Consider the following 20,044-nt stretch of genomic DNA (forward strand, 5'->3'; position numbering starts at 1 on the left):
GAGAAATGAGGCCAAGCTACTTCAAACTATTATGAGAGACTTTTGAAGATGCTGTTTTTATTTTCCAGTGGGACTTGGCACCTGCTCTCTTTGCCAAAACTACCTGCTTTAATGTCCATGTGCTTGACTGGCCAACAAACTCACCTGACCTATAAACCACAGAGGGAATATAGAGAAGAAGAGGAGCAGCGCAGATATTGTACAAAAGATACATTTTGCAGTAGGTTGACATATTCTGTATTAAAAGTCTTGTTCTGTTATAAGAATATTAACAGAAATAGTCCTGAAATAAATCACTGGGTACCACTGAGTTTCAATATTCCAGTTGAAGAAATTAACTGTTCAATGGTATTCCAAAATTATTGTAATACTGAAATCATCGATTGTCACTGTTAATACTGTGAGTCTTCTCTGCTAAAGTTGTCTCCTCTTGTCTCAGGGTAGGCGGGTTTTCCGCCAGCAGGGTTTGGTTGATTCTGTATTGATTTGTTGGAGAGCCAGAGGGGGAGGGGGGCGAGGAGGAAGAAGAGAAGGAGGAGAAAGTGAAAGGGGAGTGGAGTGGAGAGAGTGGAGGAGAAATCCCTGTTTGATGAGGGGAGGGAGAGATGTGATTGTTGGGTGTCGGAGAGGAGGGGAGAGCGATCATAATCAGAGAAAAAGTCGCACCGCCGAGCCAGCGAGCGCTCCTAAAACACGTGGAAGCTGGGAGAAAAGTACAAGTGTCGTCGGAGGAAAGTGACTTCGCACTTTGTTTTCTTTTTTCCTCCTTCAGCCTTCTCTTCCTTTCCCTCCTCCTCCTCCGCCCTGCATTCCGCGGAGCAGCTGTGCTTTAATGCCCCTACGCACCCGAGAAGGAGAAGACGGAGAAAAGAGTGAGGAAGAAGAGACAGAAGAGGAGGTGAAGAGGCCTGGACACCACCCGTCCCCGCTCCCTGGGACTCTGTCCACTCTCCCCTCCTGGCCCTGCATGGACGGGGATGGGGAGAGCCGGATGCTGTTACCGCGGGGCTGAGCGCCTCGCGTCCCCGTCTTTGGTGCGCCGCTTCCGGCCGCTGCTGCTGCTGATCATCGGTCTCTGCTGCGGTGCTCACATAGGTAACTAACCCTCTCAAATCTTTAGGTCAAACCCGCGCCGAATCTGTCAATTTACACTTTACTTGCGCACTTCACTGTATTTTTAGGCAACTTTACATTATAGCACTTCATTTCATGTCCGCGCTTTATGAAGACTTCCGATAATTTATGAGTTATTAAGCGTTTGCAAGCGTTTTGCGTCGGGGCCCAGCAGTACTACTGCCTGACAAAGGCTCTCTCCAAAGCGGCAGTGCAGCAGTCTGAGCCCGGATCGAGTTTCTCCTCCTCTCTCCTGGGCCGTCATTCTCCTGTCTGCCCCTTAATGGCTCATGGAGGAGGGGAAGAGAAGGGGGAAACAGGGCTGCTACCTCTACTGCTGCCCATACATAACAGATGTATTGAAATCCAAGTTAACACTCAGACTGTAGTGTTGCTGGACATAAAGCAAAAAACACAACAAAGTGGTATTTAATTCTAACTGGATCATCTAGATTGGAGAAGAAAGCATTAAAAGTAATCAAAGATTCATTTAGTTTACCATTATTATATTTAAAGTTAATCTTTTATTGTGGAAAGTGTTTAACTTGCACATGTTTGAGCTGAGAATCAAATGTTCACCACAATCTAGCTTTTTGCCCAGCATTTTAATGTCTTTCTGTGTGTGTGCAGAGATTGTTTTGGCTATTTTTTGGCCAATCACACCTCCTGCATGTAGTTTAACACTGCTCGGCAGCGGGACAATCCCCCACTCTCTTTCTGCACACACACTCAGCCCTGTGGAGCACACAGAGCCCAGCTTGCTTGAAAACCCTCTCGGCACCTCCTGCCACACATGCCTCACCGGGAAAGAATGTGTATTATTTGGTTTAGTGAGACAAACAGAGCGGTTTATTTGCTAAAAGGTGTGAATAATGTTTTGTTTGTGTTATTTTTGTTGAGACATATGTCATCGGCTGACAGCTGTACGAGTGTTTGCACAGGAAAGCAATGAACGTCTGGATTAGTAGGAGCTTTTGTTGGCGGGGTTTAGGTGAGTGCGTGCTGGTAAAGAACGTGAGAGAGCGCTCACAACAAGGTGATCAATAAGCACTTCACAAGCTGTTCCTTCGGCCGAGAGAGAATCCCAGTAGATCAGTTTTTTATCTCATCTCTGCAGCTCAGAAAGGGTTAAGAGACAAAGAACAGATAAATAAATTTAAGTCTGGGTCTCCTGACCTCTGTCTGATGGTGGAGAAGCTGCCGGGATGCAGGGAGCTGGTAACCTGAGGCCGGGCCAAGTGCAATAATAGAAGAAGTAAAGAAGAAAATTGAAAATAGTAGAAATATAGATATATGGGTATCATTCTGCAGAAGGTTCTGACTCCTTTGTTAGAAACTGTGTTGCAGGGGGATAACACAAACAAGCCTCTGAACACATGAGATCCTTACATAGAGGTTTCTTTATTCTCCTCTTAATAAAATTTCTTTTCAGTATTCACCACCTTTACTGGCTTTAGCGTAAGTTCCTTATTTATATGCATAGATTGGCTTTTCTTTTGAAAGAACAGCTATGAATACCTAATAAGATTACGAGAATCCCCCGAGAACAAAGATAAGATAATTCTCTTTAATAAGTAACCGTAGATAGTCGGAACATATTTAATTATCACATGAAAATCTCCTTATGGAAACCCAGAATCCAACGACGGCGCTTCAGTGACTCATTTGGAACTGGTGCAAACTTTTCTTGAGAGGCTTCAGTCAATTGAGTTAATTGAATAAACAATAAAAGATGATTTTCCCTTCCGTTTATATTTATATTTATATTTGATCAAATATAATAAGGAAAAATTATGATTCCAGAGTAAAGTGGGAAGTGTCTTTTATTAAGATTTATAGTGCAAAAGTGTTTGGAGTTGATCAGTCAGGCTTACCACACCTGACTTTAAATGCCGTTGTTTTTACTAAAGGGCCGTTTTCAGGTCTAAAAGCTACACAAATATGTCTAAAGGCAGAAGTTTGAGCTACAGAACAAACAGCCTTCTTTGCAAGAAAAAAAACCCTTTAGCTTTTATTTATCATAGCTTCCAAACCTTAAACCATCTGAATGAAACTGAACTCCGTCCCCTTAGAGCCCTTGCAGCAGCGTTCGGGTGCTGCAGGTCTGATAGGAGGAGAAAGAAGGCAGGCGTTTGGACAGACACAATGCAGCCTCAGTGCTCAGACGGTCTGTGCAGCCTGTGCGTGTACGTGCGGGCATATCTCAGGGTTGGTGTCAGTATTTAACAGGCAGGGGAGAGATTCTGAAGCCTGCTGTGAGTGGGGGCTTTGCATCTGTACCCTGATTTTAAATTGCTTAAACTCGGAGCAGCACTGCCCTCACATGGTGGGACACAAGTGCTTCACACGTCCACAATCTGTGGAGATTGTGGACTTTGCTACTTATTAGGAATAATCTCTGTGTGAAACTGATGGAGGGTGCCTATTTTTGCCTGTTTTTTCTTCCTTTGCTCAGATATCAGAGTCATACCACCATTTTTTTTCTGGTCACTGCTTGTGTTTGTGTGCAGCCGGCCCCCTCTCTCACCTCCCTCTCCCTCTCTTTCTCTCCGGGCTAATCTAATAGGAGCACGCCGTGACTGATGCATTAGGTCTGGTCTCTAATCTCTCTCTGGCTCTAACTCTCCCTGTACATCTGATGATCAGTGATACAAAAGGCTGTTTTGACCCCCGTTCCACTTGGAAATGTGGAAACAGATATAAAATCATGGACAATTTCAGACCAAGAAATCAGTTCCCGATGGTGTGATGGTGAATTTTTGATCATGTGTTTATTCTTTTTAAAGTGAGGGTTACAAACACACAACTTATTGTAGTTTCCATAAATCATGACAATACATGGCATTCATTCCCCATGAACTTTTTCTCAATTTGTCACGTTATGGCCGCAATCTTGAGTGTTTTATTGGAATATTTATGTGGCTGGCCAGCACAAATTAGCACCTAATTGTAAAGTAGAAGGAAAATTACACAACTATTAAACATATATGGTGTATCTGCACACGTAAAAAATGCACCATATTTTTCAGATTTCTGTTGAAAAATTGTCCAAAAACATGACTAACAGACATTTGGGCTCAAATAAATTATTTTCAAGTTTCTAGATGAAGACATAGAAGGATAATTACCCCCTATGCTTGAATAATATCAAGTTTTCTGAAGTAGTCTAAATTAGACTTACATGTAGGTCTAGGCTTTGATTATGCCATCCTAACCCTGTATGTTTAGTGCCAGTGTAAGGTGAACTCGATGGTATGCTTCCCAGATTAGTTAGTTCAAGTTCCTATCAACTTGCTGATTGTCTCCCGACAGCATAATCCTCCCTCCTCCATGTTTCAAGATGGCGATGATGTGTTCAAGGTGATGTTCAGTGTTGGACCCGAGGTCAATAAACTACATCTCTGTCTCCTCTGATAAGAGCACATTTGTTGTGTGTTCTCCTTTAGCCTAGTGCAAAGTTCAAAACTGGCCTTTTTTTGCTTTCTTTTAACGTCTTTCAAACTCCTACCTGCCTACCTGAGCTGTAGATCTCTGCAGCCCTTCCAGAGTTACCATGGGTTTCTTAGCTGCATGGTATCCTGTTCGATTTTTATTTGTAAATAGTTTACAGAAATCATGTTTCTTTCTTTTCCCCACTCAAAAGTAAACACTTCTTTTTGTTGTTCTATCATATTTACATTATAATTTATGGTTAATGTGACAAAATGTGAAAAAGTTCTGGGGTTAGGAATATTTTTGCAAATCTTTGTACATGCAGCTTACCAGCTCTTTCCTTCTCCATCTCTCTGTAAAACTGTTTTAAACTCTTCTTGGCTCTCCATGCAGTATTATCTCACTACTGGAATGAAGTTGCTTCATCGTTCCTGTCTGGGCGCTCTTTGGTTTATTACACTTTAGGTTTATTGCACTCACAAAGCGGCAGTACTGATTGATCAAGACTTTTAATTGGCTGCTGGTTCTTTTGCTTCTTTTATTGGGTTGGACTGTAACACCGTAGAGCTTTGCGAGTCTAAGATCAAAGACTCACACCAACCTTCATAAAAGATCAGGTTTAGATCTAAGTGATCAGACATTTATGGTTGGCTCGCTAATGCAAACATATTCATTTTGTCTTTTAAAGGGTACCTCTGACTCTCTTTGTTTGTCCCGTTCAGGTCAGTGTCAAGTGGCTACCCCCCAGTGTCGGATCCAGAAGTGCACCACCGACTTTGTGTCCCTGACCTCCCACCTGACGCCCGCTGTGGATGGCTTTGACACTGAGTTCTGCAAGGCCCTGCGCGCGTACTCAGCCTGCACCCAGAGGACAGCCAAGGCCTGCCGGGGAAACCTGGTTTTCCACTCAGCCCTCCTGGGCATCTCAGACCTCATGAGTCAGAGGAGCTGCTCCAGAGATGGTCCAACTCCCTCAGCGCACCCCGAGATCCCCCTTGAGCCCTGCAACTATCACAGCCGCACCCAGCACACCCACACACACTCCCACTCCCACTCCCACTCTCACGGCCATGGTCACAGCCGCTCTCGGCCCGGGTACTTGTTCTGTGGGCTGTTTGGAGACCCGCATCTGAGAACATTTAAGGACAGCTTCCAGACCTGTAAGGTGGAGGGTGCGTGGCCTCTTATTGATAATGACTATCTGTCGGTGCAGGTCACTAATGTTCCTGTGGTTCCTGGTTCCAGTGCAACTGCAACCAACAAGGTGAGAAACTTTGAAAATACGACTATCTTGTGTGTTTTTCTTCAGATTTTTTTGTTCCTTTGACCATTAAATTTTAGATAGTTCTGATTTCTCCAGCAAATTTTTGTTCCAGCCTTCCTGCCATTAGCATTAATTATTTATATCAGGAGCAGACACAGTGTCACACTGTTTGTCGGAGAGAACAGTTTTGTAAAAGAGTGCTAAGAAATATTTGATGACAAAGACAAAGTGATTACAGGGTTAGCATTTTAAACTGTGTTTAGCATCTTCTGCTAGCACTGCGACATTAGCTGAGACTCCAAGAAGGGTTCCAACATTTCCAAGTGTTATATAAACAGACAGATGTTGAAATAATAATAATAAAAAAGATAAACAGAGCAACTTTTTCATAACACAATCTACTGATATTCTTGTTCACTCTTTGGCTCTCTAGCAAATGAAATGAGCTTCAGCTTCCTTTAAATTAGCATCTTACAATGTTGTGCTTTGTCTGACTTTATATTGAAAATGGGTAAATTTGAATGTTCTCTCCTCAGTAGCAGTGCCCACACTGAAGAGTGTTAAGTACATAATACAGTCCATTAGAAAAAGATTGGATTTTTTATTTCCAGCTCAAACCCAACTCTACACATCTGTAATATCCTGGTATTTAGAGAAAAAAATACTAAGAAAGTGAGGCAGACATCGTTTTTTTCTGTGTGTGTTTGTTTTTATTTGTCACGTTTCTTTGCCACACAATAAGAAATCTTATCAATGGGAAACCAGAAAACACCCTTGCTCTAGTTAGCTCTCTTCCAGACTCCCTTTGTGTGTCTCTGGCTTCCACAGGCACACAGGTGCAAAGCAAGCGTCCTCGATCTTGTGACCGCCTCTTGTGACTGCAGCAGTGCAGCAAACCTAACTTGGTTAACGGCTACATATAGCCTGACCGCTAATTTGGCGGAATGAGATGCGTGAAAGGAGCCACTGTTTACTTACAAGCGCATTTGGAAGCATTTGTGTGTCTATGTAAGGAAATATGGGCTCTATAAGTTCATAAGTAGCACTCCTTGCAGTCAGCTTAAAGCTCTGTGTGTGTTAAAAGGTCCCTGTGCAACAGCAAAGATTTACGTACACACATCTGTGCACAGCACTGCACGGAGGACGAGCTGCACAAGGTGATCTTTGTGGTGTTAAAGAAGCAATGTTGATGTTTCCCCTGGTGATTTGCCCTCTCTAGCTTAGTGGATAGCTTTAATTATTAAAGCACATGCACACACACTTATTCACCAACAGAGTGGCATACACTCGCGCATGCAGAGAGAGCAAAAAGCAGGTTTTTTACACTTCGCAGCTAAAGGTTTGACCTTGTGTCAGAGGTGGGGCGAGTTATTAGTCACGACTATTAGACTCGAACACACACACACAAACACACATTTTCATATACACCACATTAACAGCCCTCCAGGCTTAATGGGCTGCCAGGCCTCATTCCTCACGGCTGTCATGTGAACAAAGCAGCCATTCACCGGAACTATGATGCTGGAGCTAACCGTAATGCTCACACACCACACCCTGTATCCACCGCTGTGTCTGCACACCCCTGGAGCGTGTGCGCGCATGTGTGTGCGTGCATGTTCATGTGTCAGCATGTTTTTATAGCTGTGTCAAATTACAACTTGTTAGAAAGTCATCAAGTCGTTCCTGAAATATTGTGAGATGATTGTGGCTCACTGTCTATGGATTCGTTTTTCCTCATTTGAGTGATCAATGCCAAATCGAACCCAATATTTAGAATTTTTTTAGATTTTGATTTGATTAGTTCAAAAATATTTTAAACTAATTTTATTCTGGAAAAAACTAATAAACAACAGACACAGACAAAAAAATTAAAGAAAGAGTTAGCAAATATGCACAAAATAAATCCTTGACAGTAACTACGCCCACAAATTTGACCTGATTCATGTTTATATTAAACAGGAAATTTAAATCTTTTCTTTTGCTTGATGCCAATCACTGCCAAGCTGGACGAGCTCAGGGTCAGTTTGACCTTTGACCATTTTGTACGTATGCTCTGCTATCTTACTGCTTTATAGTTCCATTTTGTGTCTGTAAACCACTGCTAATTTTTTATTTTAGTTACATAATTTCAGGAATTACAGAGTTAAATTGTGACTACAATGCTCAGTCTCAACACTCTCTAATCCTATTCATTTTTGACAGATTATGACCACAGATCAAACCAAACTCTAAACAATCTACTGCTGATTGATATTATGTACTTTTGGCAAACGGGCACATTTTCTAGTTGAAGCCTTTCAGTAAGTTACAGAAATTCAGTAAAGCTGGTACAATACGCTGCACCTGTTTTATTCAATTAACTTGGTTGGTGAAAAAGAACCAAAAAACGTGTCCAAAAACGGAAACAGTTGAAAAGACCTCTGGGTGGCATTTATTGTATTGTGTCGTAGCATATTGTAGCATATTGTAGCGCATTGTCTTGTATTGTATCGCATCGTTTATCATTTATCATTGATTGTGATTTTTTTTTAATCATTATAAGAATTAAGGTTTATTGTTGGCATGATAAATTTCAAATAAGGATGGTAAACAGAATAAATGAAGAACTGAGAGTGCGATTGGAAATGTTATTTTTGCTATTTCCTCCACTATTAGTTCCATGAGAGTATCAATATGTTCAACATTATGGATAAATGCAGTTTCTGTGTAGAGTTCACTGATATAAATTATACTTTTTACAGCAAGTGGCGTCCTGGGGAAGCCTATTTCAAATGCGAATATTTTTCAAAAACATCAGTATTTGTGCTGCTATTAATGCCGTGCCATGCAGTCACAGCCATACAGTTATAAGTACCGTAATAAGTAAATAATATTTTTTTAAATCTTTATCACTATCAGAATAGTACCACAAAATATCATGATAATATTCTAAGTCCATATTGCCTACCTGCTCCCAACCACTGCTGTTGCAGAGCAGGTGGCCATACCAGAGAACTCAGATCAGTTACTAGTCACATCATAGAATAATTTGACAGGAATGACTCCTTCTCGAATTTGTCACTCTGATTCTGAATCTTGACAGTGCAAACTATTTCCCTCCTGTTTCTCACTGTAGATCACCATCATCTTCAAGCCTTATGAGGGCTGCACAGACCAGAGGGTCTACCAAGCCGTCACAGACAGCCTCCCTGCTGCCTTTGATGACGGAACGGTGAGCAGCGGAGACCCCATCCACACCTCCTTCGGGGCTGACGGTGTGGCCGGGAAGGTCCGGGCTCTGTGGATCTCTGAACGCAGCCCTGGGCGCCACGTAGAGCTGCATGCTGGCTACATTGGTGTGACTGTAATCATTCGCCAGCTGGGGCGCTACCTGACATTGGCCGTGCGGATCCCAGAGGAGCTGGCTCAGGCCTATGATGACACCCAGGACCTGCAGCTCTGCCTGAACGGCTGCCCCAGCAGCGAGCGCATCGACCAGGCAGGACACCTCCCTTTGCCGCTTTCTCCACCTGCACTCGGCCTGCAGCAACAGCAGCTGCACCGGCCCAGCTACGCCTCACAGACGCAAGCATACCCCCATGGTGCCACACATGTTTTTGCCATGGACGGGGCAAAGGAGCGCTGCAGCGAGCAGCTGGAAGTCCTGGACATCTACTTCCACTCTTGTGTGTTTGATCTCCTGACTACTGGAGATGCTAACTTCACATTAGCTGCACACAGCGCCCAGAAGGACATGGAGAGCCTTCATCCACACCGGGACAGATGGAGGATATACCCCCGCGGCTCTGCAGCTTCTTACTTCCACTCAGACTCTCAGCTTATCAAAAAGCTCGCTCTGCTCCTGCTGTGTGCTCTGAGCGTTGTATTCATGTGAGAATGGCAGTCCCTGCGAGCCTGAATGCATGTAGGCCTGAGTATGTGCACTACAAAAGGAGCTTAGAGAGGATTTGGTTAGCTGAGCACTGATACTGAGCACTGACGCAGAAAAAAGCAGCACGGGGAAGCCTGGCAGTACTACCTGCATTTCACCTGGCAGAGTCCGAATCATCGAATGCAACTGACAATGAGAAAACTTTTTCCGTGTGGGTGAATCATCTGTAAATAGTTAATTTTTCTTCCTTAAGTGCACAGTGTGATCGTGTATAGATTGTTTTGTTTATGTAATTTTATGTGACTTTTTTTAAAATACCTCAGTCAGAGGAGGTTTGTTTTTAACAAAAGCACTTTATTTTAATATTTTTTACACAATGCCAGTCAGTGTTTATTTTCTTTTTCACTGAAAACCAATAACTATTCAAGTATTGGTTGTTCCTTTTTTTTTTGTTTGATTTTTTTTGGCTCCTCTCAGAATGAATTGAATTCAAGGAGCTGCCATTGATGCTAAAATGAACCATTCTTCCAGCAGCTGATCTGGGTCAGTCAGCATCTCATCTAAAGTCATTTAATGTGAGCTTTTCTGTTGAATGTATTAGGTCTGTTGTTGCAGCAAACACCATCAGTACTACTTGTTTGTTATTTGATCCCAGCTGTGTGTGTGTGTGTGTGTGTGTTTGCAGGAGTTTTGGATGTTTTTTAACAGCTGATGAATGTTTGCTTTTTTTATGTGACTCACATTAGAGTTGTTTCAGTCTCTTTGCCAACATGTAATGATTTTAGTGTTTTGTTTAATCCCACTACATAAAACAACTTGTACTTTCCTGTAAGTAAGAACTTACCTTTCAGAACTTTCTTGGAACTTGCCAAGCACTTTCCCCAAAACTTTCCAAGCTCAGACTCAAAGTGTACTTTCTGGAACTTATTAGGCACCTACTTTCAACTTTCCTGTAGGATTCCAAGGATTTACCTGATACTTTCCTGCAATATTCTTGAAACCTACTGATTACTTTCCAAGAATTTACAAGTTTAAATTATTTTGCAAGTTTATTTCTGAAACTTACTTTCACAACTTAGCTATATTATGAGGAGACTTCTTGGTATTCTCCACAAAACATCCAGAGTAAGTTTCAGAGAGCAAGCTCTGTGATTCTTGAGGTACTTGGTAGATTCCTGGAAAGGAACCAGTAATATTATTAAAAGTTCCAGTAAAGGCCCTATTATGTACCAGAGACTGACATATGTCACAGGAAAATACAGACTGCATTGTGCTGCGCTACCCGTTTTTGTTTTGATTTTTACCAAAGACAAATGGCATGTTATATGTACACATGAATCATGACTCCCCACCAAACCAGCACCTTCATCCCCCCTTTCTAAAACTTGGTACTGTAAACCAGTTAATCCTGCAGCAAGATGCTTCATATTGGGATAAAAGTAAAATACTGGAGGTATTTCAAGGATCTTCAGATCATGAAATGTGTCTGTGTAAGCACTGTGATGTGGGAATCAATGCCTTGTAGAATTTTCTGCCCCATCGAAAATGTAACGATCTGTATATTTACTCCCAGTTTGATCCATCAGCTTTAGTTTTAGCCATTGTGTGAACTTCTTTCTTCATGTGAGTGTCGGTTTGGTGAAGAGTGACTGGTCAGTGTTGAAATTCCTTAACTTATTTATGAACGTAGTGTCCTGTAGAGGATGTTAAGCTCCATATTCTTGATGTTGGATAATTATTTAAATAAAATGTCAGATGTGATTGTGCTGCCACCTAGTGGTACTCCCTTGCTACGTCAGTGTGTTACTAAGAGCGCTCAAAACACTAAAAGAAAGGAAGAAACAATGTGTGTGCTGGTCTTTTATTTAAATATGATAAAGTCAAAACAGTCATGCATTGTTTAATATTTATAAATTTGAACTATATAATCAGTAGCATAAGGCTGCTGAGCTGGTTGTTAATGTCATAATAAACAAAACCTCTGCAGTCCATGAGGTAAATGTGACAGATTTAGATTTAATGGCCAGTTTCTTCTGCAGTGCTGGAAGGGTAATGATCTAAAACACATTTTAAACATTAAATCACTGTTCATTAAACTGCAAGATATTGAATAAAACAGAATTATACAAAACGTAAAAACAATAACAAAGGAACACATACTAGACTAAGTCCAAAGTGATTTTCTTGAGTGGGATCTTAAGAGTCTAAGATCTCTACACTCTAAACATATAGCCAGTGCTACAATAGCTTAAAACTTAATCATGCTTTTGGAAAAATGCACAAACACAAGAGTACACCAAACATTTCAGACATATGTTTCCTGGTGTAATTTTTCCCAAATATAAAAATACATAGAATCTTTTGTAATTAAACCATCTGAAAGTTAAACAGAAATTCCATTCATTTCTATTCGTTAATTTTTAACATGTTCTTTTCATATCTTGTGACTTATTAAAACTAGACTCAGGAGCTCAACACACATTTTGAAAAGTACACAAAAAAATGCAGGCATTAATCCACCTGTGTGAGGTTATGTTTCGATCAGATACCATCAGACTTGGCCTCACAAACAGGCTCTCGTTTCAACTGCCACAGTCAGAAACACCTGGGATGTGAAAAAAAAAAAAAAAAATGAAAAAAGGCGCCACTACCGATTCAAAGCAGTAAACTCCTGAGGATTACTTCTTTTGTTTCTGTAGCTTTCCCCAATACTCCCTGTAAACCGTCTTCGTGAAGTCAACCATAAAGGAATGGAACGCTCCTTTCTTCTTCAGGCGTAGAAATCATCTCAGAGTTGACAAAAGAAGAAGCTTCAGTTGCTCTGGTTTCTTTTCAGCGTCACGTTCTGTATCCAAAGCTCTTCTTTTCCAAATATCTAAAAAAAATTGGAAACATTTTTGTTGAGATGTTTTTTCTCTCTTCATCCGGAAAAACAGATATAATTCACCAGGAACAGCTGGATTAACACAGAGACTTAGTGGTTTCTCTCTTCTCTTCATAAATAAAAATACTAGGTTTTGTTTGCATTTTGAAAATTGGTAAAATTAAACTATTTATAAGTTCTAAAATAGTTAATATAGCCACTAACGCAATAACAGTGCTGCTGTTTTACCACATTTTTCTGAAAGAAATAAAATACAAAGGCTTTAACCCCTATTATGATTAAAATAGCAAAAGAATGCAGTCTTAATCAAAAACTTAATTGGGATTACCTTGTAAACTGAAACTGAATCAATAAATTCAAGAAGGGTAAAAACCCTAAACTTCTTTTCTGAAAAAGGTTTTTAAAAAATGTTCCCAAGGTCTTTCACATCATACCTTTGACACCTACAGTAGCCTTTTAGAGGCAATAAATCACTAAATGTATTGCCTCTAAAATAAATTTGAAGTACAATGAAGTTTGGTTACAGTTGAATTAAACCATTGAAACTTTACATAAAAGGGCAAAACCATTTAAGATCCTAATTCAGAGGCTTTATTTTAGTTCTTTTCAAAATTGACCAGACCAAATGAAACCCTGAAGTGGAGATACTCAATTGTTAAAATGGCTAAAGGTTCATAAATGAAGCTTATACTTTGGGATCTGATATCTTGAATCGCCATTTGTTACATGCAGTGGTGGCTGCATGTGGGATTCCCCCCCAGTTCAGGTTGCTGTTGAGCTCTGGCGGGTTAAGCAGGCCCAGCTGGTTTCACTCTGCCTCTTGATGAGCAGAGTATAAGGCTAGCTGGGAAACTGACTTTCAGGGCCTCTTGGCCAATTGGGCAGCATGTTTGCTGCAGCTTTGTGGTGCTGTGATTGAGGATTTTGTCTACTTGAAACCCCGGTTTTTGTTGTTATTCTCCCCTTTCTTTTCTTTTAGGTTCTCATTTTCAATTTTGAGACTTCTCTGGATCCCCCTTAAAGAATAAACCCTTTAATTTTACCCTCCTGGTTTTTGTCTCTTAATTTTTCCCTGGTTTATCTATTGTTACAGCCCCCCTCCAAAACCCCTAGACTGCCTTGGGGATGTAACACCATTGCTTTAATCTATTATGTCAAGGCAAAACTACCTGCCAGTGGCCCAGCTGCAGGAGTTGGGCATATTTGGATTTCACAGCATAAAAAAAAATTAAGAATTAAAGCTGCAAGCAGCCTCGGGCGGCCCTCGCAGCAAGCGCCGCTCCGGCCTATTGGCCACCGCGGGGGTTCCGGCCACCGCAGAAGCTCTCGCGCGTTTTCCAGAGCCGCAGCCAACTCCCCACCGCAGAAGCTCTGCCGCAGTTTCTAGCACCGCCGCCCGCTAGCCGCCGCAGTAGCTGTCGCGCATTTTCTCCGCCCGTCCACCGGGCGACACGCGTGAATGCGTTCGGCGGCGCTCCCCGACGACTGTCAAAAAATCTGGTGCAGATCGGTCCATGCGTCGAGGAGATACAGCCCATGTATTAACTTAGGGGGCGCAGTGGAGTCAAATTACATCTCAAACCCGTCGGGCTCTTTAGAGGTGAACAAAGGTCATACATATCCAGTTTGACGCCAATCGGATGATCCATGTGTGAATTAGAGCCAAACGTATGCATATGGCGAGGGACTGATATTCGCCATTTGGCCACGCCCACACGGTTCAGCCAGCAGCGAGCATTGACAGAGTTTATCATCCGAATCACCTTGATTAGGTCAAGAGAGCCATAAACGGAGCTTTCCAAGGAAAAAAACGGCACTTCCGGTTCTGAGGGGGCGGGGCTTAGATGACGTCATAATATGATGACATAGGGTCGTCAGGGTCCCGCCAGGGTCACTCGTGCAAAGTTTGGTGCAGAAGCTATCGACCGTTCACAGTAGAATTACAAATTTTTAATTTTTTCCTACATTACAAAATTGAACTCTGTCTTTCCGTAGGGCAATGCTGCCCTCTGGTGTCGAATTACTGAAATAATGAAACTATTTCAGTAATTTCAGTAATTCGACACCAGAGGGCAGCATTGCACTACGGAATGATAAAGGATCCCCTTTGTAATTACATATTACACAGTCGATCACAGGGGAACTTTGAGCCCTGCTAACCCCGCTTCAACATGCTCCAAAACTCACCATATTGATAACTTTAAATCAGACATGCCTTATGATCAGACTGACCGAGTTTGAAGCCGATCAATCGAAATCCCTAGGAGGAGTTCGATCAAATACGAAGGCTCTAAATGTCAAAATCGAGGTCAAATGAACTTCAATCTAAAATGGCCGACTTCCTGTTGGGTTTAGAGCATGGCTCCAAGAGACTTTTTTGTACGTCCTGACAAGATACACATGTGTACCAAGTTTCGTAATTCTAGGATAAAGCATGGCTTGGGGCTGATTTTTTAAAATATTCCAGGGGGAGATGTAGAGAAATTAGGCCACGCCCACCAAATTTCGCTATGGATTCCTGTTCGGGGATGGATAAGGATCCATCCTAGTGAGTTTGGAGCAGCTCACCCCGAAACTGTGGAATTCAGAGCCAAACGAAATTCGATGGCGTTCGCAACGCCGCCACCCCCACCTGCTTCATCGCAGCCGGTCGGGGTTGGAATCCACAACACACCAACATGTCTTCTGTCTCTGGACACAGTTTCATGTTGATTAGGTCAAAGGGCTAAGATAACGACCGTTCACAGTAAAACATGACACTTCCTGTTCTCAGGGGGCGTGGCCTACGTAAAAAAATAATTTCACCACAGGGTATTTTAGGTAACCCCATAACGATCAATCCCAGAAAGTTTGGTCCCTCTATGTGTTTTTGTATAGGAAATATAAGAGTTTCGTGTTTCATGGCGAGTAGGTGAACTTTGACCCCTGGTAACCCCCCTTCAGCAAGCTCATACAGTCACCAATTTGATAACTTTAAATCAGACATGCCTTATGATCAGACTGACCGAGTTTGAAGCCGATCAATCGAAATCCCTAGGAGGAGTTCGATCAAATGCAAAGGCTGTAAACGTCAAACTCGAGGTCCAGAATGGACCTTCAATACAAAATGGCCGACTTCCTGTTGGGTTTAGAGCATGGCTCTAAGAGACTTTTTTGTACGTCCCGACAAGATACACATGTGTACCAAGTTTCGTAATTCTAGGTTTAAGCATGGCTTGGGGCTGTTCATTTAAAATACTCTAGGGGTCGCTATAGAAAAATTAGGCCACACCCACCAAATATCGCTATGGATTCCTGTTCGGGGATGGATAAGGATCCATCCTAGTGAGTTTGGAGCAGCTCACCCCGAAACTGTGGAATTCAGAGCCAAACGAAATTCGATGGCGTTCGCAACGCCGCCACGCCCACCTGCTTCATCGCAGCCGGTCGGGGTTGGAATCCACAACACACCAACATGTCTTCTGTCTCTGGACACAGTTTCATGTTGATTAGGTCAAAGGGCTAAGATAACGACCGTTCACAGTAAAACATTACACTTCCTGCTCTCAGGGGGCGTGGCCTACATAAAAAAAAAATTTCACTGCAGGGTATTTTAGGACACTCGATGTCGATCAATCACTGAAAGTTTGGTCCCTCTATGTGTTTTTGTATATGAAATATAAGAGGTTTTTGTTTCATGGCGTGTAGGTGAACTTTGACCCCTGCTAACCCCCCTTCAACATGCTCCAAAACTCACCAATTTGATAACTTTAAATCAGACATGCCTTATGATCAGACTGACCGAGTTTGAAGCCGATCAATCGAAATCCCTAGGAGGAGTTCGATCAAATACGAAGGCTGTAAACGTCAAACTCGAGGTCCAAAATGGACCTTCAATACAAAATGGCCGACTTCCTGTGATAGTTGCACTATGACATTACTTGTAAATTCTGAGCATCTTAGTGAGCTCTACAACTGTACCGAATTTCAAGTCTCTACGATGAAGTAAGTGAATAGCAATGGGTCTGTTGAAAATTGCTAGTTGCCGCCGTTGAGCAATTTTTTTTGCGATTTTTGCGGCGACCTTAAAATTCAAAATTTTTAAACCGCCTAGTCGCTTCCGCCAAGTTTGGTGAGTTTTTGAATATGATAAAGCCCCCAAAAAGGCGCACGAAGAGGTGGGAAGAATAATAATAATAATAATTAAAGCTGCAAGCAGCCTCGGGCGGCCCTCGCAGCAAGCGCCGCTCCGGCCTATTGGCCACCGCGGGGGTTCCGGCCACCGCAGAAGCTCTCGCGCGCTTTCCAGAGCCGCAGCCTGCTCCCCACCGCGGAAGCTCTGCCGCAGATTCCAGCATCGCCGCCCGCCAGCCGCCGCAGAAGCTGTCGCGCATTTTCCCCGCCCGTCCACCGGGCGACAGGCGTGAATGCGTTCAGCGGCGCTCCCCGACGACTGTCAAAAAATCTGGTGCAGATCGGTTGATGCGTCGAGGAGATACGGCCGATGTATCAACTTAGGGGGCGCAGTGGAGTCAAATTACATCTCAAACCCGTCGGGCTCTTTAGAGGTGAACAAAGGTCATACATGTCCAGTTTGGCGCCAATCGGATGATCCATGTGTGAATTAGAACCAAACGTATGTATATGGCGAGGGACTGATATTCGCCATTTGGCCACGCCCACACGGTTCAGCCAGCTGCGAGCATTGACAGAGTTTATCATCCAAATCATCTTGATTAGGTCAAGAGAGCCATAAACAGAGCTTTCCAAGGAAAAAAACGGCACTTCCGGTTCCGAGGGGGCGGGGCTTAGATGACGTCATAATGTGATGACGTAGGATTGACGGGCAAGCCTCCAGGATCACTCAGGCCAAGTTTGATGCAGCTCGGTCAAAATATGTGGAAGGTAGAGGCAAACGTATACGAACGGCGTTGCCGCCATTGAAAACTGTTGGCACTTTAAAGCAAGCGAGACCAACTTCCTATCTGTCATCCAACACAGAATCACCTTGATTAGGTCAAGAGAGCCATAGATGAAAGTTTCCAAGGAAAAAAATAGCACTTCCTGTTCTGAGGGGGCGGGGCTTAGATGACGTCATAATCTGATGACATAGAATTTTCAGGTATCACACCAGCATCACTCAAGCCAAGTTTGGTGCAGCTCGGTCGAAACATGTGGAATCTAGAAGCAAACGTATGGCATCGGCGTTACAGGTCACTTCGCCACGCCGCCACACCCAGCTGCTTCATCGCAGCCGGTCAGGGCTTGGATCCACAACACACCAACATGTCTTCTGTCTCTGGACACAGTTTCATGTTGATTAGGTCAAAGGGCTAAGATAGCGACCGTTCACAGTAAAACATGACACTTCCTGTTCTCAGGGGGCGTGGCCTAAGTGATGTCATCATTTCACCACAGGGTATTTTAGGACACCCGATGACGGCCAATCACTGAAAGTTTGGTGTCTCTGTGAGTTTCTGTGCAGGATATATAAGAGTTTGGTGTTTCATGGCGAGTAGGTGAACTTTGACCCCTGGTAACCCCCCTTCAGCAAGCTCATACAGTCACCAATTTGATAACTTTAAATCAAACATGCCTTATGATCAGACTGACCGAGTTTGAAGCCGATCAATCGAAATCCCTAGGAGGAGTTCGATCAAATACGAAGGCTGTAAACGTCAAACTCGAGGTCCAAAATGGACCTTCAATAGAAAATGGCCGACTTCCTGTTGGGTTTCGACCATGGCTCTAATAGACTTTTTTGTACGTCCTGACAAGATACACATATGTACCAAGTTTCGTAATTCTAGGTTAAAGCATGGCTTGGGGCTGTTCATTTAAAATACTCTAGGGGGCGCTATAGATAAATTAGGCCACGCCCACCAAATTTTGTTATGAATTCCTGTCGGTGGGTGGATAAGGATCCATCCTAGTGAGTTTGGAGCAGCTGGGCCCGAAATTGTGGAATTCAGAGCCAAACGTATGGCAACAGCGTTACAGGTCACTTCGCCACGCCGCCACGCCCACCTGCTATGTCAAAGCCGGTCGGGGTTGGAATGCTCAACACACCAACATGTCTTCTGTCTCTGGACACAGTTTCATGTTGATGAGGTCAAAGGGCTAAGATAGCGACCGTTCACAGTAAAACATGACACTTCCTGTTCTCAGGGGGCGTGGCCTAAGTGATGTCATCATTTCACCACAGGGTATTTTAGGACACCCGATGACGATCAATCAGTGAAAGTTTGGTCCCTCTATGTGTTTTTATATAGGAAATATAAGAGTTTCGTGTTTCATGGCGAGTAGGTGAACTTTGACCCCTGCTAACCCCCCTTCAGCATGCTCCAAAACTCACCAATTTGATAACTTTAAATCAAACATGCCTTATGATCAGACTGACCGAGTTTGAAGTCGATCAATCGAAATCCCTAGGAGGAGTTCGATCAAATACGAAGGCTGTAAACGTCAAACTCGAGGTAAAAAATGGACGTTCAATACAAAATGGCCGACTTTCTGTGATAGTTGGCTTATAACATTCAATGTAAGTTCTGAGTCTTTTGGTGAGCTCTACAAGTGTACCAAATTTCATGTCTCTACGATGAAGTACGTTCATACCATTGTGTCAACAGAAAATTGCTAGTTGCCGCCGTTCAGCAATTTTTTTTGCGATTTTTGCGACAACCTTAAAATTCAAAATTTTTAAATTTTCTAGTCGCGACCGCCAAGTTTGGTGAGTTTTTGAATATGATAAAGCCCCCAAAAAGGCTCCTCTTTAGGGGGGCAGAATCGTAATAATAATTAAAGCTGCAAGCAGCCTCGGGCGGCCCTCGCAGCAAGCGCCGCTCCGGCCTATTGGCCACCGCGGGGGTTCCGGCCACCGCAGAAGCTCTCGCTCGGTTTCCAGAGCCGCAGCCCGCTCCCCACCGCAGAAGCTCCGCCGCAGTTTCCAGCACCGCCGCCCGCCAGCCGCCGCAGAAGCTGTCGCGCATTTTCCCCGCCCGTCCACCGGGCGATACGCGTGAATGCATTTGGCGGCGCTGCCCGACGACTGTCGAAAAATCTGGCGCAGATCGGTCGATGCGTCGAGGAGATACAACCCATGTATTACCTTAGGGGGCGCAGTGGCGCCAAATTACATTTCAAACCCGTTGGGCTCTTTAGAGGTGAACAAAGGTCATACATATCCAGTTTGGCGCCAATCGGATGATCTATGCCTGAATAAGAGCCAAACGTATGCATATGGCGAGGGACTGATATTCGCCGTTTGGCCACGCCCACAGGGTTCAGCCAGCAGCGAGCATTGACAGAGTTTATCATCCGAATCATCTTGATTAGGTCAAGAGAGCCATAAACGGAGCTTTCCAAGTAAAAAAACGGCACTTCCTGTTCTGAGGGGGCGGGGCTTATATGACGTCATAATATGATGACATAGGGTCGTCAAGGAACCCACCAGGGTCACTCGTGCAAAGTTTGGTGCAGAAGCTATCGACCGTTCACAGTA

The 20,044-nt window shown here is 43.4% G+C and overlaps 1 protein-coding gene across 1 annotated transcript; it reads left to right on the plus strand.

The window, feature by feature from the left end:
- The first annotated feature begins 559 nt into the window (after positions 1-559).
- On the plus strand, positions 560-11,441 carry rgmb (repulsive guidance molecule family member b). The gene is made up of 3 exons (XM_005804055.2): positions 560-1,095; positions 5,268-5,809; positions 8,925-11,441. The coding sequence occupies exons 1-3, from the start codon at positions 978-980 to the stop codon at positions 9,681-9,683; spliced, it is 1,419 nt and encodes a 472-aa protein (XP_005804112.1). The 5' UTR covers positions 560-977; the 3' UTR covers positions 9,684-11,441.
- The last annotated feature ends 8,603 nt before the right edge of the window (positions 11,442-20,044 follow it).

This window comes from Xiphophorus maculatus, chromosome 12, assembly GCF_002775205.1.
Source record: "Xiphophorus maculatus strain JP 163 A chromosome 12, X_maculatus-5.0-male, whole genome shotgun sequence".
In the NCBI taxonomy this organism is placed as follows: domain Eukaryota; kingdom Metazoa; phylum Chordata; class Actinopteri; order Cyprinodontiformes; family Poeciliidae; genus Xiphophorus; species Xiphophorus maculatus.